Source organism: Chelonia mydas, chromosome 1 (genome assembly GCF_015237465.2).
Source record: "Chelonia mydas isolate rCheMyd1 chromosome 1, rCheMyd1.pri.v2, whole genome shotgun sequence".
Taxonomy (NCBI): Eukaryota; Metazoa; Chordata; order Testudines; family Cheloniidae; genus Chelonia; species Chelonia mydas.
This window is the reverse complement of record NC_057849.1, coordinates 281,208,082-281,235,498: the sequence shown is the minus strand read 5'-3', so window position 1 is coordinate 281,235,498 and position 27,417 is coordinate 281,208,082. Positions and strand designations below refer to the sequence as shown.

Sequence of the window (27,417 nt, the reverse complement as noted above, 5' to 3'; positions counted from 1 at the left end):
TTACCCTTTTCAGTTTTCTGTTTTCAAAAAGCTAAGCTATTGCATTTTTAAAAATCTCTTAAATGAATGTGAAGGTTACAAAACTATGCACTCAAAAATTAGGAAATGCTAGAATTAAAATTGTCCAAGTAACCTTAGTTGAGTCCTTTTGTGCGTTATACACATCTTTAATTATGTGTCCTCACACTGTGCTGTCCTAGAGACCCTGGTGTCATTTAGTTTTGGGGATGGATAGTGAATTGAGACAGAGGGTTTTAGAAAAAAAAATATTTCCATGTGTTCAAGGCACTGGTCTGTGATCCAGGAGAATTCACTCTATTTCTGTGCTCTGCCATTGGCTTCTGTGTGTTGCTTGGCAAAACTGTCATAATACATATGCATTAGGGAAGCTGATTAAGATTCCATGGGTAACTTCAGTTCTGGCATTTCCTAAGTTTTAATTTCTTGACATTTCAAATTTCCTGTTCTTTTAACATATTTTTATATATAATTAAATAAATACTTAAAAACAAGCGGAAAAATACATAATGTTTCCACACAAAAGCATCTTCTCCAGATCCAAACAAATTCATCATCTGAGAAAGAATCACACTGTTCACAGGTCATGAACAGGAAATTAATCAAAAGCAGAGATATTGATATCAACTTACATTAGTTGCCCACCATCACATACAAATATAGTATTATTAAAGAAGTTCAAACAGGATAGGGGATCCATAATATTTAAAAAATTGAGTACCTATAATCATGTTATTGCAATTATTACTTGATAAACAGGAAAAATCTTACTCCCAGGAGTAAGATTGAGTAAGAAATGAGATGCTATAGAAAAATAATAATATTTTGAATATATTAGAATATATGTTTCTGCTTTTCCAGAAAGGAATCATAGGTAATTCCTTAAGTAAGACAAATATACTTTTATCTAATCTAATCAACAACATCCCAGTGTTTCTAAAATTTTATTAATCCTTCCTAAATTATAAGAACATATGTTAACAAACGTTATTTCAGTATTATCAACTTTAATACTAGGGTTTTTTAAACAAAATCTCCCTGCCTATTTCTAATACTTGTTTTGTATTTTCTGAATAGTCTTATCATAATGCATGAATATAAACCTATCACATATTATTTCATCCTTTTTCATCATAAGTTATTTGTGGTCAAAATATATTCCCTTAACTCTCCACAGTTTGGGAGTATATTATGTGTGCATATGGATATCCAGTGTGTTTTTTTATCTGTCTTTTTAACTGTATATTCTTTGGGACAGGGACTGCCTTATTAGTCTTTTAGAGAGCTAAGCGTATTGTCTGCATTTACTTAAATAATACCAAGAGTTATTGATCAATGGATTTCCATGATCTGTTCTCTTAATTTCACTCTCAATTGGCATAAAAAGTATCATCAAGATCACTTTTGTCAACCCCGTCTGCAGTTCTCTTCCTAGATCTTCATTACATTTATCTTCACTCATTCAGGTGCTAGCTGTAGGCTGCTGAAACCCAATACTGCCAATCTGATAACGTTAATCTCTCTTTGCTATGCACTTTGGCACTGCCTCCCTTGTTCACTGCACCCACAATCTCCAGTCACAGCACTTATACCTGCCTCTATGCTACCACCATTCCTTTTGCATGAATAGTGATGCACAGATGTACGGCAGCTCATTCATACCCCACCGAGTGTTTCCAAACAAACACATAGTTATGGAACAAATAGACCACTGCCCAACTCTTTTTTTTCATATACTCGCCATTCTAATTGCAGCATCAGTAGCTGATTCTGTAATCTCACATCAGTCATTCTTTCTCTAGAATATCCATTTGCTGTTCTGTCTCTGTTTATTTTAATAGTTTGTGACCACATGCAAGTTCAAAATTATATCTTATGATGTTAGCTTCACCTCATTTTCTAATTGCATAGAAAACTACCAGTAATGTTTACAGATACAGACTTTGGTTATTCATTCAGAAAAAAATACTTCAGAGACATTGAGATATATTTTCAAAGTAGTGCACAGTGATTTACTCATTGAACTCCCATTAACATCAGTGAGTATCACACAGTCAAATATTCATGCACCATTGTAAAAATGAGCTCCCAATTTTATTCCAATGAACAAACTTGATCTGAATAGACCATCCTTACAGAAAGCTAAAAAATCCTAAAACTTGGGAGATCCGGGTTCTGTTCCTAATTTCCCAGAGATGTCTTGTACAACCTACTACAAGACACTTAATGTTCCTCATCTGATACTTACCTAATTCACAGGTAAAGCTTAGTTCATTGGTATTTTGTAAAACATTTAGAGATCCTTGGATGGAAGGTGTGATATAAGTATAAAATATTGTCATTATTATGAATAATAAACCTAGTAGTGCTGGTTTTGTGTACAAATCACACATATATAAACAACATTTTATGTTATTTGATTGAACTTGTAGTGGTTTGGTGACCTTGTGACTCCAGTATGGTGGGAAGATGTATGGCTAAAAGAAGGTTTTGCTCACTATTTTGAATTTGTTGGGACAGACTACCTCTACCCAGGCTGGAATATGGTAAGTTCATGTTATTTCATTAGTTTGGAAACTCCACTGAAAGGTTGTTTTCCTGTTATACTCCTGCTTATGTTACAGTCAGGGTCTGCTGAAGAATACCAAATGGTGCGAGCAAGTATCAGATGTCCAATAAAGCAAAATCAGTGGGTGTGAAATCATTTGACAGCATTCCAAGAGTGTAATCTGTCATTTATTACAAAAAGAATAAGGTCTTGTGTATCATAACCAAATGTTAAAATAACTGCCACTTTTCTATTCAAAGACGTTACACACTAGGGTAGTAGTGACTGAACACCAACCATTTCTGAAAACTGTATATTAATGAAAGATCTCTATAGTGTTTTCTGAGGTTCTCAGAACATTGCATTTTTAGTTATAACAATATAAATAGAGAAGGAAGATTCAGGTAAGCCATACAGTGAAACTGAATATATTACTGCAATATTATGCTTTTTAAAAAATTATCTACAAAAAGAACAGGAGTACTCGTGGCACCTTAGAGACTAACACATTTATTAGAGCATAAGCTTTAAGATATATATATATATATACACACACACACACAATATGTTCCATTCTATGCATCCGATGAAGTGGGCTGTAGCCCACAAAAGTTTATGCTCTGATAAATGTGTTAGTCTCTAAGATGCCACAAGTACTCCTGTTCTTTTTGTGAATACAGACTAACACAGCTGCTACTCTGAAACCTCTAAATTATCTGTTATGGTATTGTTGTTTGGGGCATCTAACATTCTATATTAATCTATATACTGAGGATTAAAGTGTGGGGCATAGTTTGTCACATGCAGTCATATAGCTGTGGTTATAGGATCAACTTCTGTCTTCTGAAACATGTGCAGCTCTCCACTGGTGAAAGAGCCAGGAAGTACAAGTTGGGTCATCCCCTTTGAGTCCCTCTTCTTGCAGATCAAGTGCCTAGATCATTCCCACTTATATCTTATTTTATTCTTGAATATCAGAAGGTGTAATACCTTGACCACTTAAATGGTAAGGAAAGATAAAAGTTAGTGAGAGTTACAAGCATAAAAGAGGCGATACCTTCTTTGTGAGCATGTATAGGGTGTCTGTATATTTTGTAATCTCCCAAGAATAAATTATTTTATTCTTTGCAAACTTGTCTCTCTTTTGAGCTGATAGTATTATGTATCATGTGACATTTTTTATATATATACAGCTTGTAGGATAAAGATTTTAAAACTGAGATTTAGTAATTTGAATGTTTTCATTAAACTCATGCACATTAATTTCTGAAATTGTTTTGCCACTTCTTGAATTTAGTTCTGTAGTTTTAGTCCACTCATTTTTTGTGAAGTAAATCCAAGATGTAATAATTAAGAATTAAATAAACTACTAACTCTTAAATAATTGTACATGGGAACTCTTTGGGTTTATGGACATTTCTGTTTGAAGTCTGATTTCTTTATTCTGTGCCATGTTTAATTTGTTTTGGTGTAACATTTCTGATTTATAATTGCATTATGAAAAAAAGCAAAATAAATCTATATCTGAACTGACATCTGCCTCACATAGGTAAGCTTGTTGGGTTCACCTAGCTTTGGGTGTAATAAAACTCATTCTCTTCAACTTTTTGAAGAACACATCTTGAATTACAATATAATCATTCTAATTATAAATGCAATGGAATCTGGCAGCTCTTGATGATTTTAGCAGAGGGAAATGTCATAGACTACAATGTTCATACGCTGGTTTTTATCTTTGAATCATCATAGTCATTTGTGCTCCACATAATCACTTTAACAAATCCAGAATAACTTTGCTTTAGAAGTCATCTTGAATGGAGGATGTTTTTTGAGAATTCCTGTGGAGTGAATGTAATGTTCACTGTTATGCAAATGACATACAGGAGAACCAAAAGGCATGTGGGTTGAACAAAGTATGACAGTTAAATCTTGGAAATCAGAAACATGCAGTGCATGAATTAGAATTAATAACAGCAAAATGGCTGTGCCTGGAAAATATATATCTGTCAAGTTATTTTAAATGAAAAAGGAGAGTTGACATAAACTTTTCATGAGGCTTCTGCTATCATTAGCCTTAGATACCAAAATAACCATACTGACATCTAAATAGTTAGAAAACTGGTGGCAAGATAGAACACATGAGAAGTTAAACAGTATAGCATCCTACTGTGGTGTTTTTTACAGACTACAATGGGAATTAATAATCTGATGTTTCATTCTTTTTATAAAGGTGGTAGGACTAACAAGCAAAAGTTGGCTACAGCTATCAGATTTTGGCAGTCTGGTTATTTTTTTTTATCAGTGCAGAGTACATGTGCTACTAAGATTATTCTGACCTAAAAACCTAAGCAACAAATAGAAGCAATTAGCAAAAGAAAAACTACCCAAACAATTCCATTTATTCAAAAGTGAAGAAGTACACATTACAGGCTACATGAAATCAGTTGCAACACCAAGAACCTTTAGCTCTATTTCTCATAATGATGTTACTTAAATAGCCAGAGTAACAAGATAGGAGGCTGCATACTGCTGCATCAACAGTAATTCAGACCTGTGAAATACGCATACAAGGTCCCATTGAATATGATCACACAAGGCTTTGAGAGTGATTTGCATCAGGAAAGTATCAGGAAAGCCAAAAATAATATAATAAAATCTCTTCCCAAAGAATGGGGAAAGGTAGAAAATTGACCTGCTTTTGCAACCTTAAAATTTTATTCTTGTAATCCTCCTGTGAGGATTCAAACCTGGGGGATTGAAGTATCAAATACTACTGCCTTCCAGTTTGTTACAGAATATGCTGTCATATCTCTTTTTGGGCTGGTCTAGGCACCAATAAAAGACTAAGGCTGGTACATTTTGTTAAGATAGCCTTAGCAATGGTATGCATGAACACTGTCTACTGCTTAGCCCTCAGTTAACATGGGAAAACGAAGAATTTTTATAGGAAATAACTTACACTTTTTAAATTTACAATGAATAGCCACTTTCTAATACAACTTGTCACCCCAGGGGTTAAAAACAGGGAACCAAATCAATCTTCCAGTGCTGCCATATTTCCTGTCAAATCTTATAAAGCTTTTCAAGCAGAAGCCTCTCTCCTACTTCTGTATATGTTTGCAAAGATACCTCAAAATGGAATGATGCCTGAAACATATTTCATCACCCTTCTATTAAAAATTTAAAAAGGGCTAAATCAGAGCTTAAATCTTATATGTCTATTGTAATACTAAATCATTGCTATGGTTCTTGCATTCAGACGTAATCTCATCATCCCATGTATCAAACATACTGATCAGATGGGCTTCAAGGCAGGAAGGTAAGTCTTAGCTTTAGGAGAAAAAATACATTGTTATATATCATCAGTCGTTCCCAGACCCACAGCATAAAGGCTCCACTTATAAAAAAGCCTGGAGGCAAGAAATCTCTCAATCAAGTTCTATATACAAGGTCTGAGTCCATTCCTTCACTTTTGCTTCCTTATACTGAACGGTACACAGCCATAGTCCTGTCCTGCTCCTTCTCTTTCCTACTCTACGACTACCTGTCTTTCTAGACCCAAGAACAAAGAGAAGACAGATGAAAGGAAAGAAGAAGGAAGCAGAATTGAAGAGGGGGAAAGGAAAAGAAAATCTTGCAAAAGAAAGAAGATGGGCAAAGAGCCCTTTGCTTCTTTCAGAGATCTATATGGGGAGAAGCCTAAGGAGCAAGCTGGGTCACCAGTCTTTATAGGCTCTGAGATTGGATTTGTCAGTCCATCATGTTACAGACCTGGCTGAGTCCCCCTAGTTGATGGTCACCAGTCTGTAGTAATTGGACCCAACCTGGGGATGCCACATGCTTCCAAGCCAGCTGGGTCTAAGTGGAATCCAGATGCCCTTTCTAGCTCTGTGTGCAGACCTCTTGTCTGGCCCGCTTCCTTGGAACTCTACAGGCCAACTGCCCTTGCCCCTGAAACAAGTGCTTTCACATCCTAAGCCTCTCCAGCCACTTATGCATGTCTCTCTCCCTCCCGGGTCTGCCCCTACCAAGGTCCACCTTGCTATGGAGTGCTTTAGTTTATAGTTTATGTGGCAAGTTTATAGTTTATGTGGCAAATAAAGTAAAGAAACAGGCTTTGTATAGGAGTTCCTAAACCTGCAGTAACTTTTACTCTCAAAGCATAGAAGAATTATAGTTCTTTAGGAAAACAACAAAACGCTCTCTGCTCTCTCCCCTGAGACTTTGCTCACCCCTTTTTGTGAGTCCTTATGCCCTCTCCATGTGACAAGTGAGTAGGCTTCTCCTGTCTTCTGCATCTGTACAATCCTCCTGAGATCTGATGATGCTCTGCCATTGAGAAAAAGGGAGCCGGGACCAGATCCTCTCCTTAAATAAGGTTTTTTCCCCTTTTGTTCAAGTGACCAACTGATCAGCTTTAGAATTCCCATCAGGTGGTTAGTCAGGAAGTCCCAGCCCACTTGGAGTCCAAACTGGGGAAATCACTTTCCTTCAGCCTGGCCACTCTCTATAGCAAAATCATTGTCCTAGGGGTAGACCTCTGATTGGAAAATAGTCACAGCTGATGAGTCCTGTGTTACCCCTGCAGGGAGGTGTCAGGCATTACAACCAGCTGCTCTTGTTCTGTCCTTGACAAATCTTGGCGGTTAAAATTACATAAATGGACACAGAAATGTTCCAATCCATCACACTATTTCCCTTTCTTCCCATGGAGTGGTGCCTTTCACATGGTTTAGAACCCATAATCCTTATAGACTGCAAGATGTATAGAAGTTTGCCTGCCTCACTGTGTCACTCTCCACCCCAATCTCCTGTTGATCTCTGGAATCAGGCAACAAAGTTCCTGTCCCCTTCTGCAGCTAGTCAGCCAGCCTACAATAGCAGACCTTTTCCTTCTCTGCTTCCACACTGGTCCCAGTGGCTGTAGTAAATTCGAGCCACTATGTCCTTCCTGCTGAGTGCTAAACCACTCAAGACATCTAGCAGAGTGGTGAAAGCTTTCATTTCCACATTCATAGCGGATCTGGCTTTCCATCTCCTCCTCCCATGACTGTCACTACAGAGGCCAGTCTCTCATGCTGAAGAGTCTACCTAGAGCCTTTCTATTAATCTCCAGGAGGGGCTTCTCTTAAACTCCTGTCCTGCGAGGTGATTTCTTGGTCATGCTAATGTCAAACAGGCAGGTCAGGGAGCTGAGTATCCTCATTATCAGCCCCAATACCTTTTCTAAGGTGAATTTTAGCCTCCTGCTGGATATTATTCCTAAGGTAAACACTGAGTTTCATATTAATTAACCCATTATTCTTCCCATTTTCTGCCTCTAACCCTTTCTGCACCAAGATATTGCATTTTGAAATTTTGTTTAATCTCTTGAATGTCCAGAAAGTTGAAACAATGACTTCTGTGATTTTAGGACTGTTATAAGAGGAAAACTGCCACTAACATAACTACCATCTGGGCCAGTATGTGAAATTCCTAAAGACCAAATGTATTGCCATTTCATGATCAGTGAGTGGTGAGCCTCTCATATTAGAGGCAAGCAAGGCAGTACCAGCTGTATCTGACTGTATCCTGGTGGCTTCTTCTGTCATAAACTCCTACAAGTGACATGAGAAGGTCAGCCTACCCCTGCTGGGGGTAGTAGATGTAGGTGTCTCTGTTAGCAGTATGACAGAAGAGGGACAAATGACACGAGAAAAGTACCCATTGGTAATTCCCTTTGACATAGTCCTGTCTTCTCTCATCCTACATTTCACCCCCCTCCCCTCTGAGGCAGGTTTGCCACTTCTGGAAGAGAAGGAGGCAAACGGGGACATTTATATATAGGACTTTACTGACAGCTCTTTTACCTCTTTGTTTCATGGTAGGTGGAGCCATTGTGCTGTCTCTACTTGAATATCTCTGTTAGTGGGATAAGAGTAGAGGACTATGACAAAAGGAATTACTGGCATGTAATTTTCCCTTTTATCCATCAAACACAAATGTCAAATGCTTTAGCAGTCACTACCTTGCTTGATGCTGAGAAAGCATTTCACAGAGCCCAGTGGCCTTCTCCTGCTCCTTTATTTTATAAGACTTTGGCTATAGTGACAAATGTATTGGATGAGTCAAGGTATAGTACCTCAATGTGTCACACATTGAATCATCTTCCTTCTTGTCAGGTAGAGCACGGGGAAAAGGCAGTCCTGTCTTTCCCGCATCTGCTTACTACCATGGTCATGTTTGCTGGAGATGTTCTCTTTGTTAGAAACATTTGTTTGAAGTATCAGGAGTAAAACCTCCATTTTTCATGTGGCTGGTAACCCTTTACTTTCTTTGAGGGAGCTGAAGCTACCCTTCATACTACAGTGCTTCATGCAGTAGATGATTCTGCCATTCCTGCAGTAGCTTAATGTTGTAACAAGTCTGCAGGCCAACATTTTTCTTTTAAAACACTGTGGTGAGAGACCTTACTTGAGTATAAAAATAAATACTAATGGGAAATCATTAAACTAAATGTCATTCAACTAAATTCTTAGAGCATCGCAAAGTGTACTGCTCAAGTCCTTGATAAATGATCTCAATTGCCTATCATTCTCACTGGCAGGATTAAAAAAATGAATATTGCAATTAGATTTATTCATATCTTTAATGTGCTTTGTCTTAAATTGCCTGCTAAAAAGTTTATCTCCCTCAATAAAATGTTCGTAGGCTTTGTTTGATGCACAAGAAAGCCCAGATAAATAATTAAAAATTTTGAAGACGCAGACTTAAGACATGGGTCTTTTTGAATTTTTTATTATTATTTTGGCATTTCAGACCTGAGCTGTAGTCTGCTTGATCCTTGTAACCCAACATCGATATCATGCTGGCTCAGCAATGAGAGAGACTTGGTCTCTCCTTTTTTTAAAAAAAAACCCTCCCTTTATCTCTCCTTTTTTTGGTTAACGCCTCCCAGTGCCTCTAAGAAGACAGTCTTTAATTAATACCGCATGAAGTGTGGTTTTTTTCCCCTCAGTAACTACTCGCTGAAGTCAAGCATTGTATGATTTTATGTTTTAACTCAACTATAAGGGAAACTTTTTATGTGAAATTATATAGAAACTCATGTATAATGGAATATCACAGGATATGGACAGGTAAGTTGCAAGCCATTCTGATTACATATTACTAGTCCCGTTTAACCATCACAGTCCAAAAGTTTAGTTTAATTTACAGCTAGGAAAAGAAATTTCCACAAACAAATGTTATTTTCCAATAGAGTTTTAAATGTTTTGGCAAGAAGAGTCAGTGTGAAGGATACTACTTTAAGTAGTTAAATTCTGTGCAGCTTAGAGACCAGACATAAATGGGTATACATGTTTATTCAGATGATTGAATACAGGTTTAGAAGATGTCAAGTTCTCTTCTTGCTCCATGTTGTTATCTGCTCCTTTTGAGGAAAAATATAAAATAGCCATTCTTATCAGAAGCTTTGGATCATGTGATTTCACATCTCCTGAGTTTGGGGGTTGGGTAAACCTTTAATTTCAAAGTGAAACTCTGCTAAAACTGCTGAAGATCGCATTATTTTGACATGGCAACTCCTCTCCCTGTCCTGAGTGAGGATGGGAGCTAAGTTTCCTGGCATCTTGCAACTCCTCCAGAGGAAGAAGACTCAGGCAGAGACTCCTGTCCCATCAGATCCCTTCTCTTTGAACCTGACTGCCCGCTTCACCTAAAACCGTATTCCAGACGGTAAGTCTGGTTGCCACATAAATAGCTCTATATTTGGTTGCATGCATGTTGACAAATGCTTTATTTCTTTTGTTTTGACATTTCAGCTGTCTGCTCTGATCAATATGGCTATGGTTTTAAAATTGCATACAACATAAAAGCAGATTTTAAAGGAACAAAATCTTGCAAGGATTGTTCCAGATCCACAAAATGGGCTTGATTCACTCAAGACCCGTGCTCCCTAGACCTCACCACTTTTAGAACAGAAAAACATAGTTTCTGGAAGTTCAAAATCCAGCACAGCTATGACACCTGGAAAGTGTTCTGATTTAGTGTAATGTTTGGCAGTCATTGGCAGGGGCTCTGCTGGAACACCAGCCACAGTTTAAAGCTGCTCTCCCAAGGTTGAAATGTTGCCTATGGTCCCCTGAACTGGATATGAATTCCTCCTATGGAGGAGCAGCCTGTACTGGCCTTGGAGGATGAATTTAGCACATAGACCCAGCATCACCAGGATAAATCAAGCCTAATGTTTTAAATGCTGATGGAAGTAATACAGGAACAAATATGTGTTCATCCATTTTCCTACTGTGTCTGTTGCTGTGGAGTCACCTACAAGGAGATAACAAGACTCAGAGTGGAAGATTTTGAGAGGCTTGAACTGGTCATCTTTTTAACCAGTATTTTAAGTGAAATAAGTAAATGTAGGGATGTGTTTTTTGTTGTAAAACTCCCCATTTTATTCAACCCTTTCCTCCCTTATTATTTGGATATTCACTGGAGCAAAACTGATTTAATATATAGCTAAATCACATCTATCCTTGAGATGTAGAAGAATGAAGAGAAACAATAATTACAATGGATGGGGAAGTCACAAATCTTGAAAATACTCCAAATTAGCAGCAGCAATCTGTGAATACGTTACCCCAGTGCTTGGCTACCTACACTGGCTCTCATTTGAATGGACAGTACATTTCAAAATCTCTGTTCTGATATTAAGAGCCATCCATGGGTTTGATTTTAGTTAAACGAGAGACAGTGTTTTCCTCCTCAGTGGTGAACTCCAACAGCAGCAGCATTTCTCTGGGACAGTGGAACTATCAACCAGTGGGAAAGTCTCCTGAGTGCAGGAAATAGATAGAACTCTCACGGGAGCTGGAGCAAGAGTATGGAAGAATAAGAGATGAGTACGAACATGGACCTCTCAAAACTTTTAGGATTAATAAATGCAGAACTTGACTTAGTTTTCCCTCAACCAATTCCATACATGAATGCTTTCACACACATACACACACCACTCTCACACACACAATTTAAAAAAAAATGCTAATCAAGCCATTTTCCTTACAGTTGGGGAAGGAAGAGAGATTTTTAATTTTATTTTTAAACACTTGGGAGTCGCTCAGCCACTGTGGTGGTGGGTGGTGTTGGTTAAAAGTATACAGACAAACAGAGAGATGTTAGTTTTGCCTCTTGTGTTAAATATGCCCAGTGGATCTTCATTGTATACTTATTTTATGCATCCTTGGGATACTCCAGAGACTATATCCCTCGAAAGTCCAATTTCACCTAGAAACGTGTTGTATTATCTCTTGCAAACACTTCTTTTGACAGGCACCAGAGATCACACAAATCCCCTCCATACTCCTGATGGCTAGAAAACATTAGGTATGGTGGAGAAGATACTGCTGACTAGACAGGAAAATCATGTAGAGGTTTGGACACCCATATTAAACATTATTCATATAAGTCCCTTAATCTGTAAACCATTTGAATGCCTGTTCCAGAACAAAGGCAGTGCCTTTCATGCTTAGCCCTTTGATCTCATATGTATAATAATTATCAGTTATGGGTCTTATTGTACTATTCCTATTATTTCTTTTGTTCAATTGTTGGATGCATTCCAGTGGGTTTTTAAAATTCTTTGTCCTCTATTTCATATTAATTTTTGGAAATTATTTTTATGTGACAAGCTCAATATTATTTTATTGTCATGCTAACTAACTTATTCCATTGCATTGTGTCTCAATAAAGCATTATTGAATAAGAAGCAACAGCCCTCCTTCATTACATCATCCTTATCCTGTATCTACAGGACTTTGATTCAGCTGTTATTCAGTTCTCAGAGGAATACCCCTTTACATAAGGAACATAAAGAACATAAGAATGGCCATACTGGGTCAGCCCAAAGGTTCATTTAGTCCAGTATCCTGTTTTCGGATAGCGGCCAATGCCAGTTACTTCAGAGGGAATGAACAGAACAGGTAATCATCAAGTGATCACCCCTGTCGCCCATTCCCAGCTTCTGGTAAACAGAGGTTAGGAACACCATCACCGCCCATCCTGGCTAATAGCCATTAGTGGACCTATCCTCCATGAACTTATCTAGTTCTTTTCTGAACCCTGTTATAGTCTTGGCCTTTGCAACATCCTCTGGCCACAGGTTGATTGTGCATTGTGTGAAGATATACTTCATTTTGTTTGTTTTAAACCTACTGCCTATTAATTTCATTGGGTGACACCTAGTTCTTGTGTTATGTGAAGGAGTAAATAACACTTCCTTATTTACTTTCACCACACGAGTCATGATTTTATAGATCTCAATAATATCCCCCCCTTAGTCATCTCTTTTCCAAGCTGGAAAGTCCCAATCTTATTAATCTCTCCTCACATGGAAGCTGTTCCATACCCCTAATCATTTTGTTGCTCTTTTCTGTGTCTTTTCCAATTCTAATATATCCTTTTTGAGATGTGGTGACCAGATCTGCACACAGTATTCAAGATGTAGTCATACCATGGGATTTATGTAGAAGCAATATATTTTCTGTCTTATTATCTATCTCATTCCTAATGATTCCCAACATTCTGTTAGCTTTTTGACTGCTGCTGCAGCCCTTTCTGTTCAAGGAATATTATTTCACATTTTCTTACTGTTTAAGATATAGCATCTTATACGTGAAGCAGACTGCTAAAAGGCAATTGCTGTTACAGTCTAAAGTCTATATTAAAAATCCAAGTGAATGGCAAAATTTCACAGAGCAGAAATACTCTGGAGAAGTATCTTTATAGGCAGATAATGTGCAGACCATACTATCCACGAAATTCATTTCATTCACAGTCAGGCTGCTGGCACTCCCAGCAGCAGAGTCTAAACTCTGCCAACAATCCATTTTGCAGACTGTGCATTTGCAAAAATGGGCATGGTCATCAAGGAAAGAAGAGCACAGAGCTCAGGGGAAAGCAGACGAGGATAAGCTCTAAGAAGTAGAATTTGGAGGAACTATTTATTTGGAGGAACAGAATTAAAAGGAACTATTTCGTGAAGATACATGCACTTAGATGATATGATGATGGATGTCAATGTAAGAATCTGAATAGACCTTGAAAATAAATGAGTTGATGTAACTGAAATTAAAATCAAAGCTGCTGGCACATTCATCTCCTTAACTGCATCTTTTTTTACATCTGACCCCTGCCTCCTCAGAACATGACTGGATGCTGGTGCAGGAGCTGGTGAAGAAAGAGAGGGATGCAGTAGGAAGTTGCTGAAGCAATGCAGTCAGTGCTCCATTTCTTTCTTCACAAGCAGGGAGTGTCTGGGCTTCCAGACTCTTGCCATCCACCGTTCAAGCAGAGTTTGACTTTGCATCCTGTTCCTCTCAAAGCAGACAGGAAAGGTGGTGAGGAGGAGCATCAGGTTTGGATCGGCAGAGACCGTGCATTTGTGGTGATGGAAGAAGGAATCAAGAATCACTTACTTGGTTTTTGTCTGGCTTTGAAGAAAGGTGTAGAATACAGTGGTAGTACTCCACTTATTTCAGCAACCTTCTGCTGTCCTGGTACTGACCCTCTAGAGTTCTAACCCTCTTCCAGGTTTCTGCATTGTCTGCTGTCACCACTGTTCTACCATGCAGCCCTGTCATCATGTAGGGTAACTAACACTTTCCATGCATAGCTCCAGTTGCCTTTGCAGCATATTCGCACAGAGTCATGCTACAAATAGAGACTGGATAATGTGAGGAAAACTCTTCATTCTTGGCAGTATGCAGAATTCGGCTTTCTTTTTCTGTACAGGGTTCACAGGCAATGAGAAATTGAGTGCAGTATTTTTTATCCCAGTTGAACGTTCTCAGAAGAGAGTAATCTTAAACTATATTTTGTAATTGTTTCATGTTAAGCCATAGCTCCCTCACCCACCACATTCACAGCTCACTGACCTTATAACACGTTGATTTTCTGCTTGGTTCTCCACAGTGCCTGTTAGCTGCTTCCATGGTCCTATAGATGTTATGTTGAAACAGACCAATATGATCTTATTTGACACCCTGCAGAGGAAAGGAAAGTCCCTTTTTCTCCAAAATTTAGTATTAATGATTTTGGTGCATTCAAGGTTACTCACAGCTAGGTACAACACTAATGTAACTTTATCTAATAGGGGCTATAGTGTTTAGGTAACATGGTAATTAAGCTGATTCCAGTTCATACCACGTGTTCCATTTCAGTTTCCTGTTGCCTCCTCAGTCTGCATGCCCACTTGCCAACCCTTAAATATATTGTGTATTTGTTTTTCTGTTTGGTACAAGAAGAATATCAAGAGTCCTAATGTGACTGAAAAGCCGTCTTGAAGCTCATTATCCCTGTTTGAGCCTAGGTTGTAACATGGCCAGCTAACATGCCTCAACAATGTTAGTCTACTTTAATTCTGACTGACAGGATTCAAAACTACACCTTTTTGGCTTATCAAGATGTGAGCTAAGAAACAAACAAACATAACATTTCCTTTTTACACCTTTTCTTCATCTTGTTATAACATCACCTTAAAATTTCCTAGATTGCTATCTGCTTATCTACTTGATTCAAGGTTGTTATAAGTTAATCATTTGACTGACACCCCATTGTCACTTCTTAATGAATCCATACCAAATTCTACGTGTTTAAAACCTACCTGAACAAATCTTTGGTAATCATGATTTCCAAACTGAACTTTGGAAATGTGTTCAATCTGCATAAACTAAAAAACCCGTTGTTGACCAAACAGGCAGGGAATCCAGTATTGCCTGAAAATGAGCTGGGTATGACCAAGAGTTTCATGATCCCTGCACTTTAACTGTTTTCTCCTGAGTTTGAATGAATTTCATCCCTACTCGCCCTTCTGAGATGGTGTTGAGTTTTGCTGTTTATAAAGGGACCAGCAGCTAACTGTTTATGACTCTAGAAATTCTGAAATGAAAGATAATGTGAACCAGATACTACATTTCCTTTCATAAACTCTACCTAATATGGCTATGTGAAACACTAAGTATGTATTGGGTAATTGGATTTCTTGCATCCCATGTTTTAATTGCTTGAATATATAATCAGCTCAAGGTACATTTCTTGTACCTTGATGAATTTTAACATAAAGGTTTATTTCCAGATGGATCAGCATTGGAACAGCTTTTCAGCTGTCTTATAATTTAAATTAACACACTGGTACCAAAACTTTTCTACACATGAAATTAAGCTCAGAATACATTACGTAATCATGTGGTTATTTTATATGTGTATATCAAAGTGACTCTTTAAAAATGCCGAACTCCCAGGAGATCCCTAAGATTATGCCACTAGGTCAACATCAGTTCAACAACTTTTGTAATGGAGATAAACGTTAAAATATATCATTTCAGAAAAAAAATTAAACTTTAATTAACAGGAATTTTTAAATCACCTTTCTCATTTATACCTGGCTTGAAAACCTGAGCAGATGGAGCTGCTTCCTTTGCTGACAAAAGGTTGTGGAGCAGAGGCATCAACACTAATATAACTTTAAGGGCATTAAATTCCTCAGTTGAAGAAAGTGTCCCCAGCTGAACCATGAAAGAGAGTGCTCACAGTCCACGTGTACTTCTACATGGGCATTTAGTAAACTTTACTGCCGGTTTAAATCTGCAGTGGTTTTGACATATATTTATAATATCTATTTATGATGGAGATGAAAACAAATTCATACACTGGACATTAATTGGATGGTCACCTATCATTGACTTGCTTTCTAACCTTAAGCAAGTCATTTAAATTTTTTATGCCACTTTCCCTGCTTGTAAAACTGGGCTAATAATACTTCTTGTCTCCATAAAGATGTTGTGAGGATTAATTAGGTGAAGTCTGTAGAGCACTTGGAGCTTTATAGATTAAATGTATGGTTTGCTGTGTGAACTTGAACAAGTCACTTCACCTCTCTGTGCCTCAAGTTCTTCATCTGTAAAGCGGTTATAATTATTTTTACCCACCTTTGTGAAGCATTTTGAGGTCTATGGATAAGAAGAACTCTGCAAGTGTTAAATCTTAATATCCATTTATTTTTATGATTGAAAACTTCTTTTTTACTCCAATAACTTCACTGTAAGTAGAGTATCACTTTTGTCTGAATTGGAATTTACACTTTTATATGCTTTTAAAATAATTTAATGGTCTTTATTTTAATTTCAGTCAGACTTTCACCGCGACCAAAATCACAAATCAATGGGTTCCACAGTACACACAATTAAAACTGATTCCAATTGGTTTTAATTCAGGAATTAGTAGGGGTTACTATGAATAACAACCAGACCATACAGACTTACTTTAGCAGGTCCTAGTAAGGAAGGCTGCTGAGCCGCTGAGTCTCTGACTGATTTTCATCATTTCCATATAATCGTAAATGTAATATCCATGATATTATTGCATGTACTGTATTTCAGGAAAAGCAGAGATTTCTGACAGATGTCCTACATGAAGTAATGCTGCTCGACGGGTTGGCCAGTTCACATCCAGTTTCACAGGAGGTGCAGCGAGCCACAGACATTGACAGGGTGTTTGACTGGATCGCCTATAAAAAGGTGGGAATAGTGGATATTTCAGAAGTAGTGTTAGGAGAACATGTTACATTTGTAAAGCTTATGCACTCTTGGAAAAGGGCACACACCACAGAAATTACTAGATAGGAAACCAAAAATAGTGTGGGATAGTTTTGGGATTACAGGTTCAACACTTTCATAGTTAGCAAATTATATAAATAAAGCTGTGAGACTTTCAGAGTTCTGCAATATAAAACTATTATTATATATATTACTTAGATTGTTGCAGAGTCCAAATTGTGCTAGGCATTTTAAAAGTGCAGAGAGAGGCTCAGTCCCTGCCCTGATGGGAATCTAGAGAAAACGCTTAAGGTGTCTCCAATTCCCATTGAAATAAAGTGGGATGGTTTCATTATTTTACTTACAGGAAAACTGCATTTTTTGAGTTAAAAAAATCTCAGTGTTAAAGGTCGCCGTTGAGAAGAAGGAAACTGGCTTGTATGGAATAATGAGAAAATATGTCTTGAAATCAGGGACTGTCTTTATGTTTGGGAAGGAGAGAGAGGGTTCTGTATGCCAGAAATGGCATTCAGTTGGCACTTTGAGCATTGGAAATAGAATTGGCACAGTAACCCAGATCATCTGCCTTGGGAGCTTCTGTAAACAGGCTTTACTCAGGGATGCTCTCTGAGGAGTGAAATCTTCCCTTTCCCTAGACTCTGGAGCCAATCCATAGCTGCTATTACAGCCTCAGCTGTATAGTACAGTAACCTCTGTGGCATTTGCACACCACCTGCATATGAGGGGTTTGGGCTAGTGGACTTGTGTAGTCCTGGATCTACTTGTCATAGCCCTTTCCCTCCACTGCCCTGCCACTGCTCACAGAACAATCCTAAGTGCTTCTGAGGACAGAGTCCTGCAGAGAGCAGGTCTGCAGCAAGCAAGGGTTAATGTGCTATCGGTATCCTGATCTATTTTCTGCAACTGAACCAAGCCACTGCCTTTTGAGTTGTACCTGGGGCATGATCATCCCTTGTATCTGAATATTGGAATAGAAAATTTCAGGGCTATCACCTTTTTGGTTTTATAGTATAATTTTTACTGCCTCTTAAAAAATCATTTAATGCAACACAAAGCAACTGGGAAAATTTGCCCTCAGTTACATAGACATGGTTTCTGTTGACTTCAGTGGGGGGTTGCCCCCAAGAGCTAAGGACTGATTTTTTCTCTGAATATCTTTAATATAACAGTAAACAATTTATACGTCACTGATTCTCCTATAGCTCGTTAAAAAACTTTGACAAAGTTCAAATCCTGTTTCCGTATCTTGATAACAAATGATGTTTTTTTCCCAGTGTTATTAGATGAGGTACATAAAACAAAAACAGTTTTAATTAAAAAAAATCAGATAAGATCTTTAGTTTAGGTATGAATTACTGAAGATATATAACAAATCCATTTAGCTTACATCTCTAATCCATTTCCAGTCCCACATCAAATGAAGGTAGAGACTTACAACCATGAAATAATAAAGTACCAAGTGGAAATAACACTTCCAAGGATTTGTAAATAAAATAAAAAAATCTTTTTCACCCAGTCTCCAAATTCTATATATTAAGTAGCCATATAGAGGAAGTATATTTTTGTAGTGTACCATCAGATCAATTAATACAGAAACTATATTGTTTTGAATAAATCACATTGTTATCAGTTCATGTAATTCATTTACATGTTACAATTTAATAGGTGCTTGACAGAACATTTTCATGGAAAATATGATCTTAGATGTAAAGAATGTGGGTTTTGCAGCCAGTTCATATTGTGGTCAAATGCTTATTCTTCTTTTGAGCAATAGGAGAGGAACCTTCTACTGGAGATTCAACCAAGGAAGTCATCTCACTGATGCTCTCATTTTCTATAGCCCCCTTTCCCTCTGCATCACTAGATGCATGACATCAGACTCTGATGGCACAGCACCAGTATGGGCCTATGCCTCTTGCTGAGCAGCCAAAGTACCCTGTATTCCAGGGTGTTTTCATATCATCTTGCACTCATACTGTGCTAAGCAAGGGGGAAACACACTTTTTCAGCCATTAGCTACTCCCACTCAGCAGAAAGGTCTGGCCTCATTTTGGTCCTCTGCCTTCAACAACCTTATAGGGTGGAGGATCTTGAGCGTGTAGGACCTAATGGATGAAAAAGAGATATCTATAATAGGACATAATACAAAAAAATCAAATAATCAGGGTAATATTTTCAAAAGTGCTGAAGTGACTCAGAAGCCTAAGTATCCTTTTCAAAGGTGACTTAGGTTCCTGTGTTGCTTTTGAAAATTACCATTGATGAATTAGACCAGAAGAGCTATCACCTTGCAGCATGCTGAAGTATTCGTTTCATTTAAATGATCTTCCCACCTTGTGTTTTCTAATGATGTCTCAACCTCAGAAGGTCCTAAGGGTCATCTCAGATCTGCATCCAAAATATCTGATACTGGTTATTTTTGTCCAGGATAATAGTTAAGTTAATATAATACTTAGCACTTATATTTTCATCGTAAAAGCACTTTACAAACATTAAGTAATTTTCATTTGCATTGAAATGACACATGGGACACTGAGACACATCAGTAAATTATTAGTTATTTTGTGCAGATCCAGCATCAAAGGATCATAGTGCTTTTTTAGGAGATTAGAACATATTCCATATATTGTATAGAGATTATCACATTCTAAAGGTTCCTTTTTTAACTGTAACAGTTGCACAGGCCAGTGGATCTGCCAGCCTCTCAGCTGAGTTCCTCGGGTGGTTTTCCAGATGTCCCAGAATCCTAGTTATCCCCAAGTGTTTCATACAGGGCTTGCTCCTGCAAGCTGCTGAGCACTCTGACCCAATCCAGCAAAGCACTTTAAGCATGAGAGCATCAGGTGGATTACGCTTAAAATGAAACATGAGTTTAACTGCTTCTTTGGACTGGTCTCAGAGAAGCCCAGTTTTGGGTGCAGAGGACTAAAAAACAAAACCAAAGTATACAATATCCCTATATTTCAGATATAATCAACCCCTAATTAATGCAAGCTAGGAAGAAACGTCCCCTCCAGACAAATTATTCCATAACTGCCCACTTCGGGGTTTCTTGCACTTTCCTCATAAGCATCTGTTTACTATTGGAGGCAGGATAATAAACTGGATGTGGCAATTTTTATGTCCCTGTGTTTCTTATTCATTCCCATATATCTTTGTAGCATTCTGTGCAAATACTGTTCACCAGTTTAACTAGCGAGGAGACAGAATAACATGCCTCTTAGAAGAAAAGGCAGCATTTTCATTTCCATCTATCTCTCTACTGTCTGTCAATATAAATATTATGATACATTATATGTCAAAAGGATTCTTAGATTGTAAATCTGGAGGAAAATGTACCCTACTCACTATCTCTTTCATTGCTGCTGCTCATCTTTTATTTTTGCCCATTGTGCCTTGTCCATGGGTTTTAGAAGGTACTTTGAGATAAAACAATCAAATGCCTTCTGGTCCTGCTTGCAAAATGAGGCATTGGATAATTCTGATGCGTACCAGGAAGCGATACTGTGACTATTATTTCCTTTGTGGCTATTTTGCCACTTGCCATTTTTGAATTTAATGCCTCCTCCCAAAGTTCTTTGGGATTCTTTCCATTGACTTCAGTGGGATTTGGATTGGGCCCTCAAAGAGAAAAAAACAGGACTTTACTGACATTTTAAGAAAAAAAAACCTCTCTCCTTTTCACTGGCTCATTGCTACACAAAAGTATCTTTTCTGTGTGGTGGGGATTTTTTAAAGCAATTTCTTGGGTTTTTAAAATTTCCACTTCGTGTTCCCTGCGGCCTCTGGTTAGCCTTGTGGATTTCCCCCTTTCTTCTCTTCACAATCTTTTTCTCAGAAACAAAATGACAAAACTTGCTCATATCTAATTTTTCTTTAACAAAAAGACAACCAGTAAATGCCTTTGTCTTTATTATTATTATTGTATAGATGAGTTAGGTACAATGAAAACCGTGCAGCTCTCTCAAACACTGTCTTGACAAAGAGCTAACATCTGCAACTTTAAGGGCTGCCCTTCCTTCTCTCTTTTCTTTATGCATCTTAGAGCTAAACATTAAAATTATGCTGTTTAAATGCCTTGGAGCTGAATATATTCTTCATTTCCACTTTTTTGTCCTCTATGGTTGCACATGCGAAGAACATTAAGCTCTGAAGACATTTATTTACTTAAGCCCAGAAGCAGAGTGAAACAAATAATGCAGTGCTATGAAATACAGTGTTTCCACTTGAAGTGTTGATGATGATGTTTGAATATTTCAAAAGCATTGTGCTAGTGATTCTTAAAATGTGTGTGTCCCCTCCCACTAGAGCCATAAGTACCTATGTAGAGGAACAAAAAGTCATAATGGCTTATTCATAAGTAATATTAACAGAAAAATCCATTCAGCCTTCTTGTAAAGCTCTCGTGTCACAACAGAGAATGGCTCTCTCTCCCTCATGCTGCTGGAAGAAAGGTATCCTCCCCAAAATCTCAGAACTTGTGATTACAGAACACCATAGGAAATATAGTTTGCTGAACACTAGAGAGGATTTGAGGGATTTTTACATGAAAGCAGAAAGAGTGGTGGCATTTCTGCACCAGAAATACCTTTCAGCAGGAAATGTAGCCCCGGAGAGCTGCAGCAACAGAGAGAGAGAGAGAGAGAGAGAGAGAGAGAGCACAGTGAGAATAGCATGAGGGACAACTAGCCATAATAAAAGGGTAAAACAAGACAGCTGTAGCACAGCGGGAGCAGCCAGAACCGGGACAGTCTGAGACAGATGCATCCAAAACAGAGTTGCCAGAACTAAGGGTGGCTCTAGCCAGTAACAGCACAAGAAGGGCAGACGCAGTGGGCACAGTAAGGTATTGAAGGACACTAAGGACAGGGCAAATAGCCTAGGCACTGGTAAAGAATTCTGAAGTCGTAGACAACAGCCCAGCAAGAAAATCTAGAACTAAGTATGTCCCAAGAAGAGTAATGATTCTGACAGCAGACAGAGCAGTGGAGATAGAGACTGGATACAGCATAGAGTGTCATTATATACATATATTATAAAAGCTATTTAGGTCCGAGACAATCTAGAGGCAGCTAAAACAAGAAGGAGGATATCCAAGAAAGGGTATAATAATCCAGTGTTAATCCATGTTGACTCCGTTGACTCTATTATTACTTACTTTATTTTTTCTAAACCTTTGTACATATCATTTACTCTAAAGTTTGACTGCCGTGGTACTTTTTAAAAGCACAGTGCATTTTTTTCTACTGCAGAGTAGTAAAAGAAAGGAGCATTTGGTAAGCAAAGGAAATATTACAGAGAGTAATGAAAAAGCAAACCCCCCAAAATATAAATTACTATATTGGGAGTTAGGTGTAGCAAAACTTTTGCTCAAAGGAAGATGCTCCGCTGCATAGTGTAATGTGTGTGGATGTTCTGGCATAAGAGAATGTAAAGCAATTGAACATATTGAACCCTTACCAATTAAGTATGACTCTTTTGGAAAAATTCCCAGGCAATATATTTAATTGAAAGCTGGAAGAGCTACCTTGCCTAGTATTGTCTGAATAATCAATGGGAGAAATGACCATGCATTTTCTGCATTTAACTTCTGTATTCAAACACTTCCATTGAAAAAAATGTTGATTATGCCAGCCACCTAAGTAGTGGTTGCTATCATATTTGGACCAAAACCTGCAAATCAACGTATAATCTTCACTTAACATCATGGTTGCCATATGCATCTATGATATGGTTACTTACACGTGAAAACAATTTATTAACAATTTAAACAGATAATAATAATGATGTAAAGCAAAGCAGGCTTTATTTGGGTTATTCAGCTAGAAGAGTCCATAAAAGAATAAGATGCTGCCCAGCTATTTTAAATTACTTATCATACAGGCCAGATGCTTTTGCAATCCAGTCTCTTTCAGTAGTCTAAGTGGATAGCTTTTTGTTTTTCTGGATTTATTTATCTATGATGTCAGTTGTGAATGACACTAAATTCTTTATACATTTTTTATGATGGTGTGTGTTACGTGATTAGACAGCACACTAGGTCAGTGCTCAGACGACAGACTGTTTCTTCTAAAGCCATTTGTAATCCATTGTACAGAGAAAATAACTTTTAGTGGGAGCAATTTCATTCCATAGAAAAAAAGTCCTAGATGAAGCAGTTTGCATTACGAATGCCATCTGCACTCAAACAGTTAGTCCCAGATACAGCAAAGCATTTTCTTTCCAACTCAGAAAGGTACTTAAGCATGTTCCTAACTTTAAGTATGTGAGTTATCCGACTGGAGCCAAAGGACACATACTTAAAATGAGGTATATACTCAAGTGCTTTGCTTAATTGAGGCACCTACTTAATTTTAAGCACATACTTAAGTCTATCTGAGTTCAGTAAGTACTTATGCAAATGCTTAAGTGCTTTCTTAAATAGGAACAAACTTATCCCAACCAGTAATATATATATACCTGGTGCTTTAAAAGACCTAATTATCCAAAGCTGAGGAAAATTATGAGTGAAATTGAGTGGGAGGAAAATTTTAGACAGAAAAATGTGAATAAAAATTAGGAGTTCTTTAAGAAGAGTTTATTTGATAGCCAAAAGGCCAGGATTCCACAATCCAAAGAGAAGACAGTTTTGGCTAAAAGCCCATTCTGGCTCAGTGTTGAAGGGAAGGCAATAATTAGAAATTACAAAAGCAACATATACATGGAAAAAAGAAAAATAGATAGCAATCAGTATAAATGAAAAGTTATAATAAAGTATAGACATTGATAAGGGAAGCTAAAGAAATCAGAGAAAAATCAATGGCTGTCAGGGCTAAGGACAATAAGAAAGAGAGTTTTTTAAAGTATATTAGAAATAAAAGAAATCCTAGCAGTGGTGTAGACCCATTTCTAGATGGAGATTGTAAAATTGTTAATGATGCAGAAAAGGCAGAAGTGTTCAATAATATATCTATTCTGCATTTGGAAAGAAGCAGGATGTTGAACTTATATCAAATGAGGATTGTGAAGTACTTTTCAGTCCATTAGTTCCGAAGGAGGATGTTAGTCCACATCCATTTGGGATATATATTTTAAAATCAGCAGGCTTGGCTAGCTTGCACTCAGAGACATAAAGACTCTGGTTGAGGAGATTTCTGTCGTTCTGATGATAATTTTTAACAAATCTTGGAATACAGAGGAAATTCCAGAAGACAAGAAGAGTACTAATGCTGTGCCAGTACAGTAGAACCTCAAAGAAATGAACAGCAGAGTTACGGACTTACTGGTGAACTGGACACCCTGTGAAACCAGTAATCATCAATCAGGCATCAGCAGTGACAAAAAAAACAAAACAAAAAAAACAGCAAATACTGTAATACATCAGGGCTTTAGCCCTTGGGCTCACGGTTCAGCCATGGGGGTTTGAGGCTGCATCTGCAAGTGGGTATCAGGGCTCTGGGCGGGGGTGTGTGTGCTGGGGGCCTTTGATCCTCGTGAACACCAGGTCTCAGGACTTTAGACTGGAGGGAGTGTTGGAGCTCAGGGCTTCAGCCCCACAGCTCCGTTCCCGGCTTCAACCCCACGCGGGGTGCCAGGGCTCAGGGCTTTAGCTATGAGGGGAGCACTGGTTTCAGCCCCAGTGTTCCCCCCCATAGCTAAAGCAAGCCCCATTGCGTCCCCTTTGCTAAGCCCCAGTGCGTCCCCCCCACCCCCCCGAGCAGAGCCACAGGGTTGAAGGCCCAATCCCTAGCACTCCCCCCAGGTCTAAAGCCCCAAGCCCTGGTGCTCCCAGGGGGCAGAAGCCCTGAGATCACCGCCAGGAACCCTGGTGGCCCCTAAGGTCAGAAGCTCTGACGCCCTCCCCCTCCAGAGCCCTGACACCCCCCAAACCTTGCATCTGCAGTCCCAACTCCTCTGTGGCTGAAGTCTATAACGTCTTGTTCAGCATTCCGGACAACTTTCATTCCCGAGGTGACCGTAATTCTGAGGTTCAACTATATTCAAAAAGGACAAGCAAGGTAACATGGGTAGCTGGAGGCTGGTAGTCTGATATCAGTCCTGGTCAAAATAATGGAAAAATTGATATAGGTCTTAATTAATACTGAATAAAGGATAGGAATATAATTAAGGCTACGATTTAGTCACGGAGGTCATGGAAGTCACGGAATCCATGACTTCCAGTGACCTCTGTGACTTCAGCCTGTGGAGGTTGGGAGCTTCCGGGTCCTCCTCTGCCAGTGTGGGCAGGGAGCTGTGGGGTGGGGGAAGCCCTGCTCCTGGCCGCTGCGGGCAGCGGGGAACCCCGAAGCTGCCGGTGGCAGGGGAATCCCCTAGCTCCCGGCCGCTGGGGCAGCGGAAAACCCCCAGGCTCCCGGCCATGGAGGGGGAACCCCCGAGCACCCAGCTGCAGGGGATGGTAGGGAAACCCCCCAGCTCCAGGCCACTCTGGGTGGTGCGGGATCCCCCAAACTCCCTTGTTCCCCCGCAACTCCAGGCCATTGTGGGGGAACCCCCGCAGCTCCTGGCCCCTGCTGGTGGCTGTAGGGGACCCCCGGAGCTGCAGGAAGCAGGGATACCCCACAGCCCCCAGGTGCTGCAGACATTTCCTTGCCCCTGCTTAGCTGCCCGCTTCAGGGGAGTGGGGACCCGCAAATCCCCATTTTGTCAGGGATATTTTTAGTAAAAGTCACAGACAGGTCATGGCTTCCATGATTTTTTCTGTTTTGCCCGTGACCTGTGGGACTTTTACTAAAAATATCCCTGACAAAATTTTAGTCTGAAATATAATTAATGACAGTTATCTTGGTTCTATGGAAAATACGTCTTATCAGACAAAACTGATTTTATTCTTTGATGAGATTACTGATTTGGTTGATAAAGGTAACTGTAGATGTTATATGTTTAGACTTTTTTAAGGTGTTTGACTCAGTACTGCATGACATTTTGATTAAAAAATTAGTACTGTACAATACCCATGAAGCACACATTAAGTGGATTAAGAATTGGCTAATTGACAGATCTCAAAAAGCAGTAATCAATGGAGAATCATTGTTGAAGGAGGGTATTTCTAGTGGTTTCCCATAGAGATTGGTACCAGGCCCAATGCTGTTGAATATTTTCATAAATGTTCTGGAAGTAAATATAAAATCACTGCTGATAAAATTTGCAGGTGCACAAAGACTGGTGGAATGGTAGCTAATTATGCAGACAGGGTATTCATACAGAGTGATCTGGATTGTTTGATAAGATGGGCCCATTCAAACAAAATGTTTTTTAATACAGCCAAGTGCAAAATTATACATCAAGAAACAAGGAATTCAGCCATAGCTCTAGAATTGGGCACTGAATTCTGGAAAGCAGTGACTTTGAAAATAGTAGACAACTCAATCTAAGTTCCCAAGGCAATTATTTAGCAAAAAGGGCTAATGCAGTCCTTAGAGCTATAAACAGGGCAGTAGTGAGTAGGAGTAGGGAGGTGATTTTACTTCTGTATATGGTATTGGTGAGACCAGTACTGAGATACTGCATACAGTTCTGATTCCACATTTTAAAAGGAATGTAGAAAAAATTGGAGAAGTTGCAGAAAAGAGTCAAAAAATTATACAAGGGGTGGAGAAAATGCCTTAAAAAGAGACTTAAAGAGCTCAATCTGTTTAGTTTATGAAAAAGAAGACTGAGAGGTGATTACAGTGTGTAAGTACCTTCACAGGGAGAAAATATTGCATACTAAAGGGCTCTTCAATCTCGAGGAAAAAGGCATAACAAGAATCAATGACTGGAAGCTAAAGCCAGACAAATTTAAATTAGAAAAATGGCACAAAGTTTTAGCAGAGAGAGTACAGTATTTCTACAGAAAGAAAGACATAAACTGACATGAAGATCAAATGATGTTTTTACCCAGAAACAGCTTGATCATGTTGCCATTAGTAAGCACTTGAGATCACTGTTGGACGCCAGAATGTATTCGAGTGCTGATGTCAGATGTCATCACTGTCTTCTTATTGGGAACAAAAATAAAAACTAAGGAAGGTAATATTGCACAGGGCAGAGGGTATGTATGATACTAGAAAGTTTATTGCACCAATTTCTGTTGATGAGAGAGACAAGCTTTCAAGCTTGCCCAGAGCTTTTCTTCAGGTCAGATGCTGTGAAGAAGAGCCCTGCTTTGTGGAAGCTCGAAAGCTTTTCTCTCTCACCAAAAGAAGTTGGTCCAATAAAAGCTATTACCTCACCCACTTTGTCTCTCTCATTAGCAAGAATGGCAATTTTTTTAGAGAAGCA

The 27,417-nt window shown here is 38.6% G+C and overlaps 1 protein-coding gene across 2 annotated transcripts in view; it reads left to right on the top strand.

The window, feature by feature from the left end:
• Positions 1 to 27,417, top strand: part of TRHDE (thyrotropin releasing hormone degrading enzyme) — a 324,392-nt gene that overhangs the window by 157,418 nt on the left and 139,557 nt on the right. The window contains exons 5-6 of one of the 2 annotated variants that reach the window (XM_007054797.4): positions 2,451 to 2,564; positions 16,981 to 17,118. In XM_007054797.4, coding sequence (XP_007054859.2) covers positions 2,451 to 2,564; positions 16,981 to 17,118 — 252 coding nt within the window. The remainder of the gene's footprint in view (positions 1 to 2,450; positions 2,565 to 16,980; positions 17,119 to 27,417) is intronic. The other variant, XM_043547744.1, reaches the window with a different exon arrangement.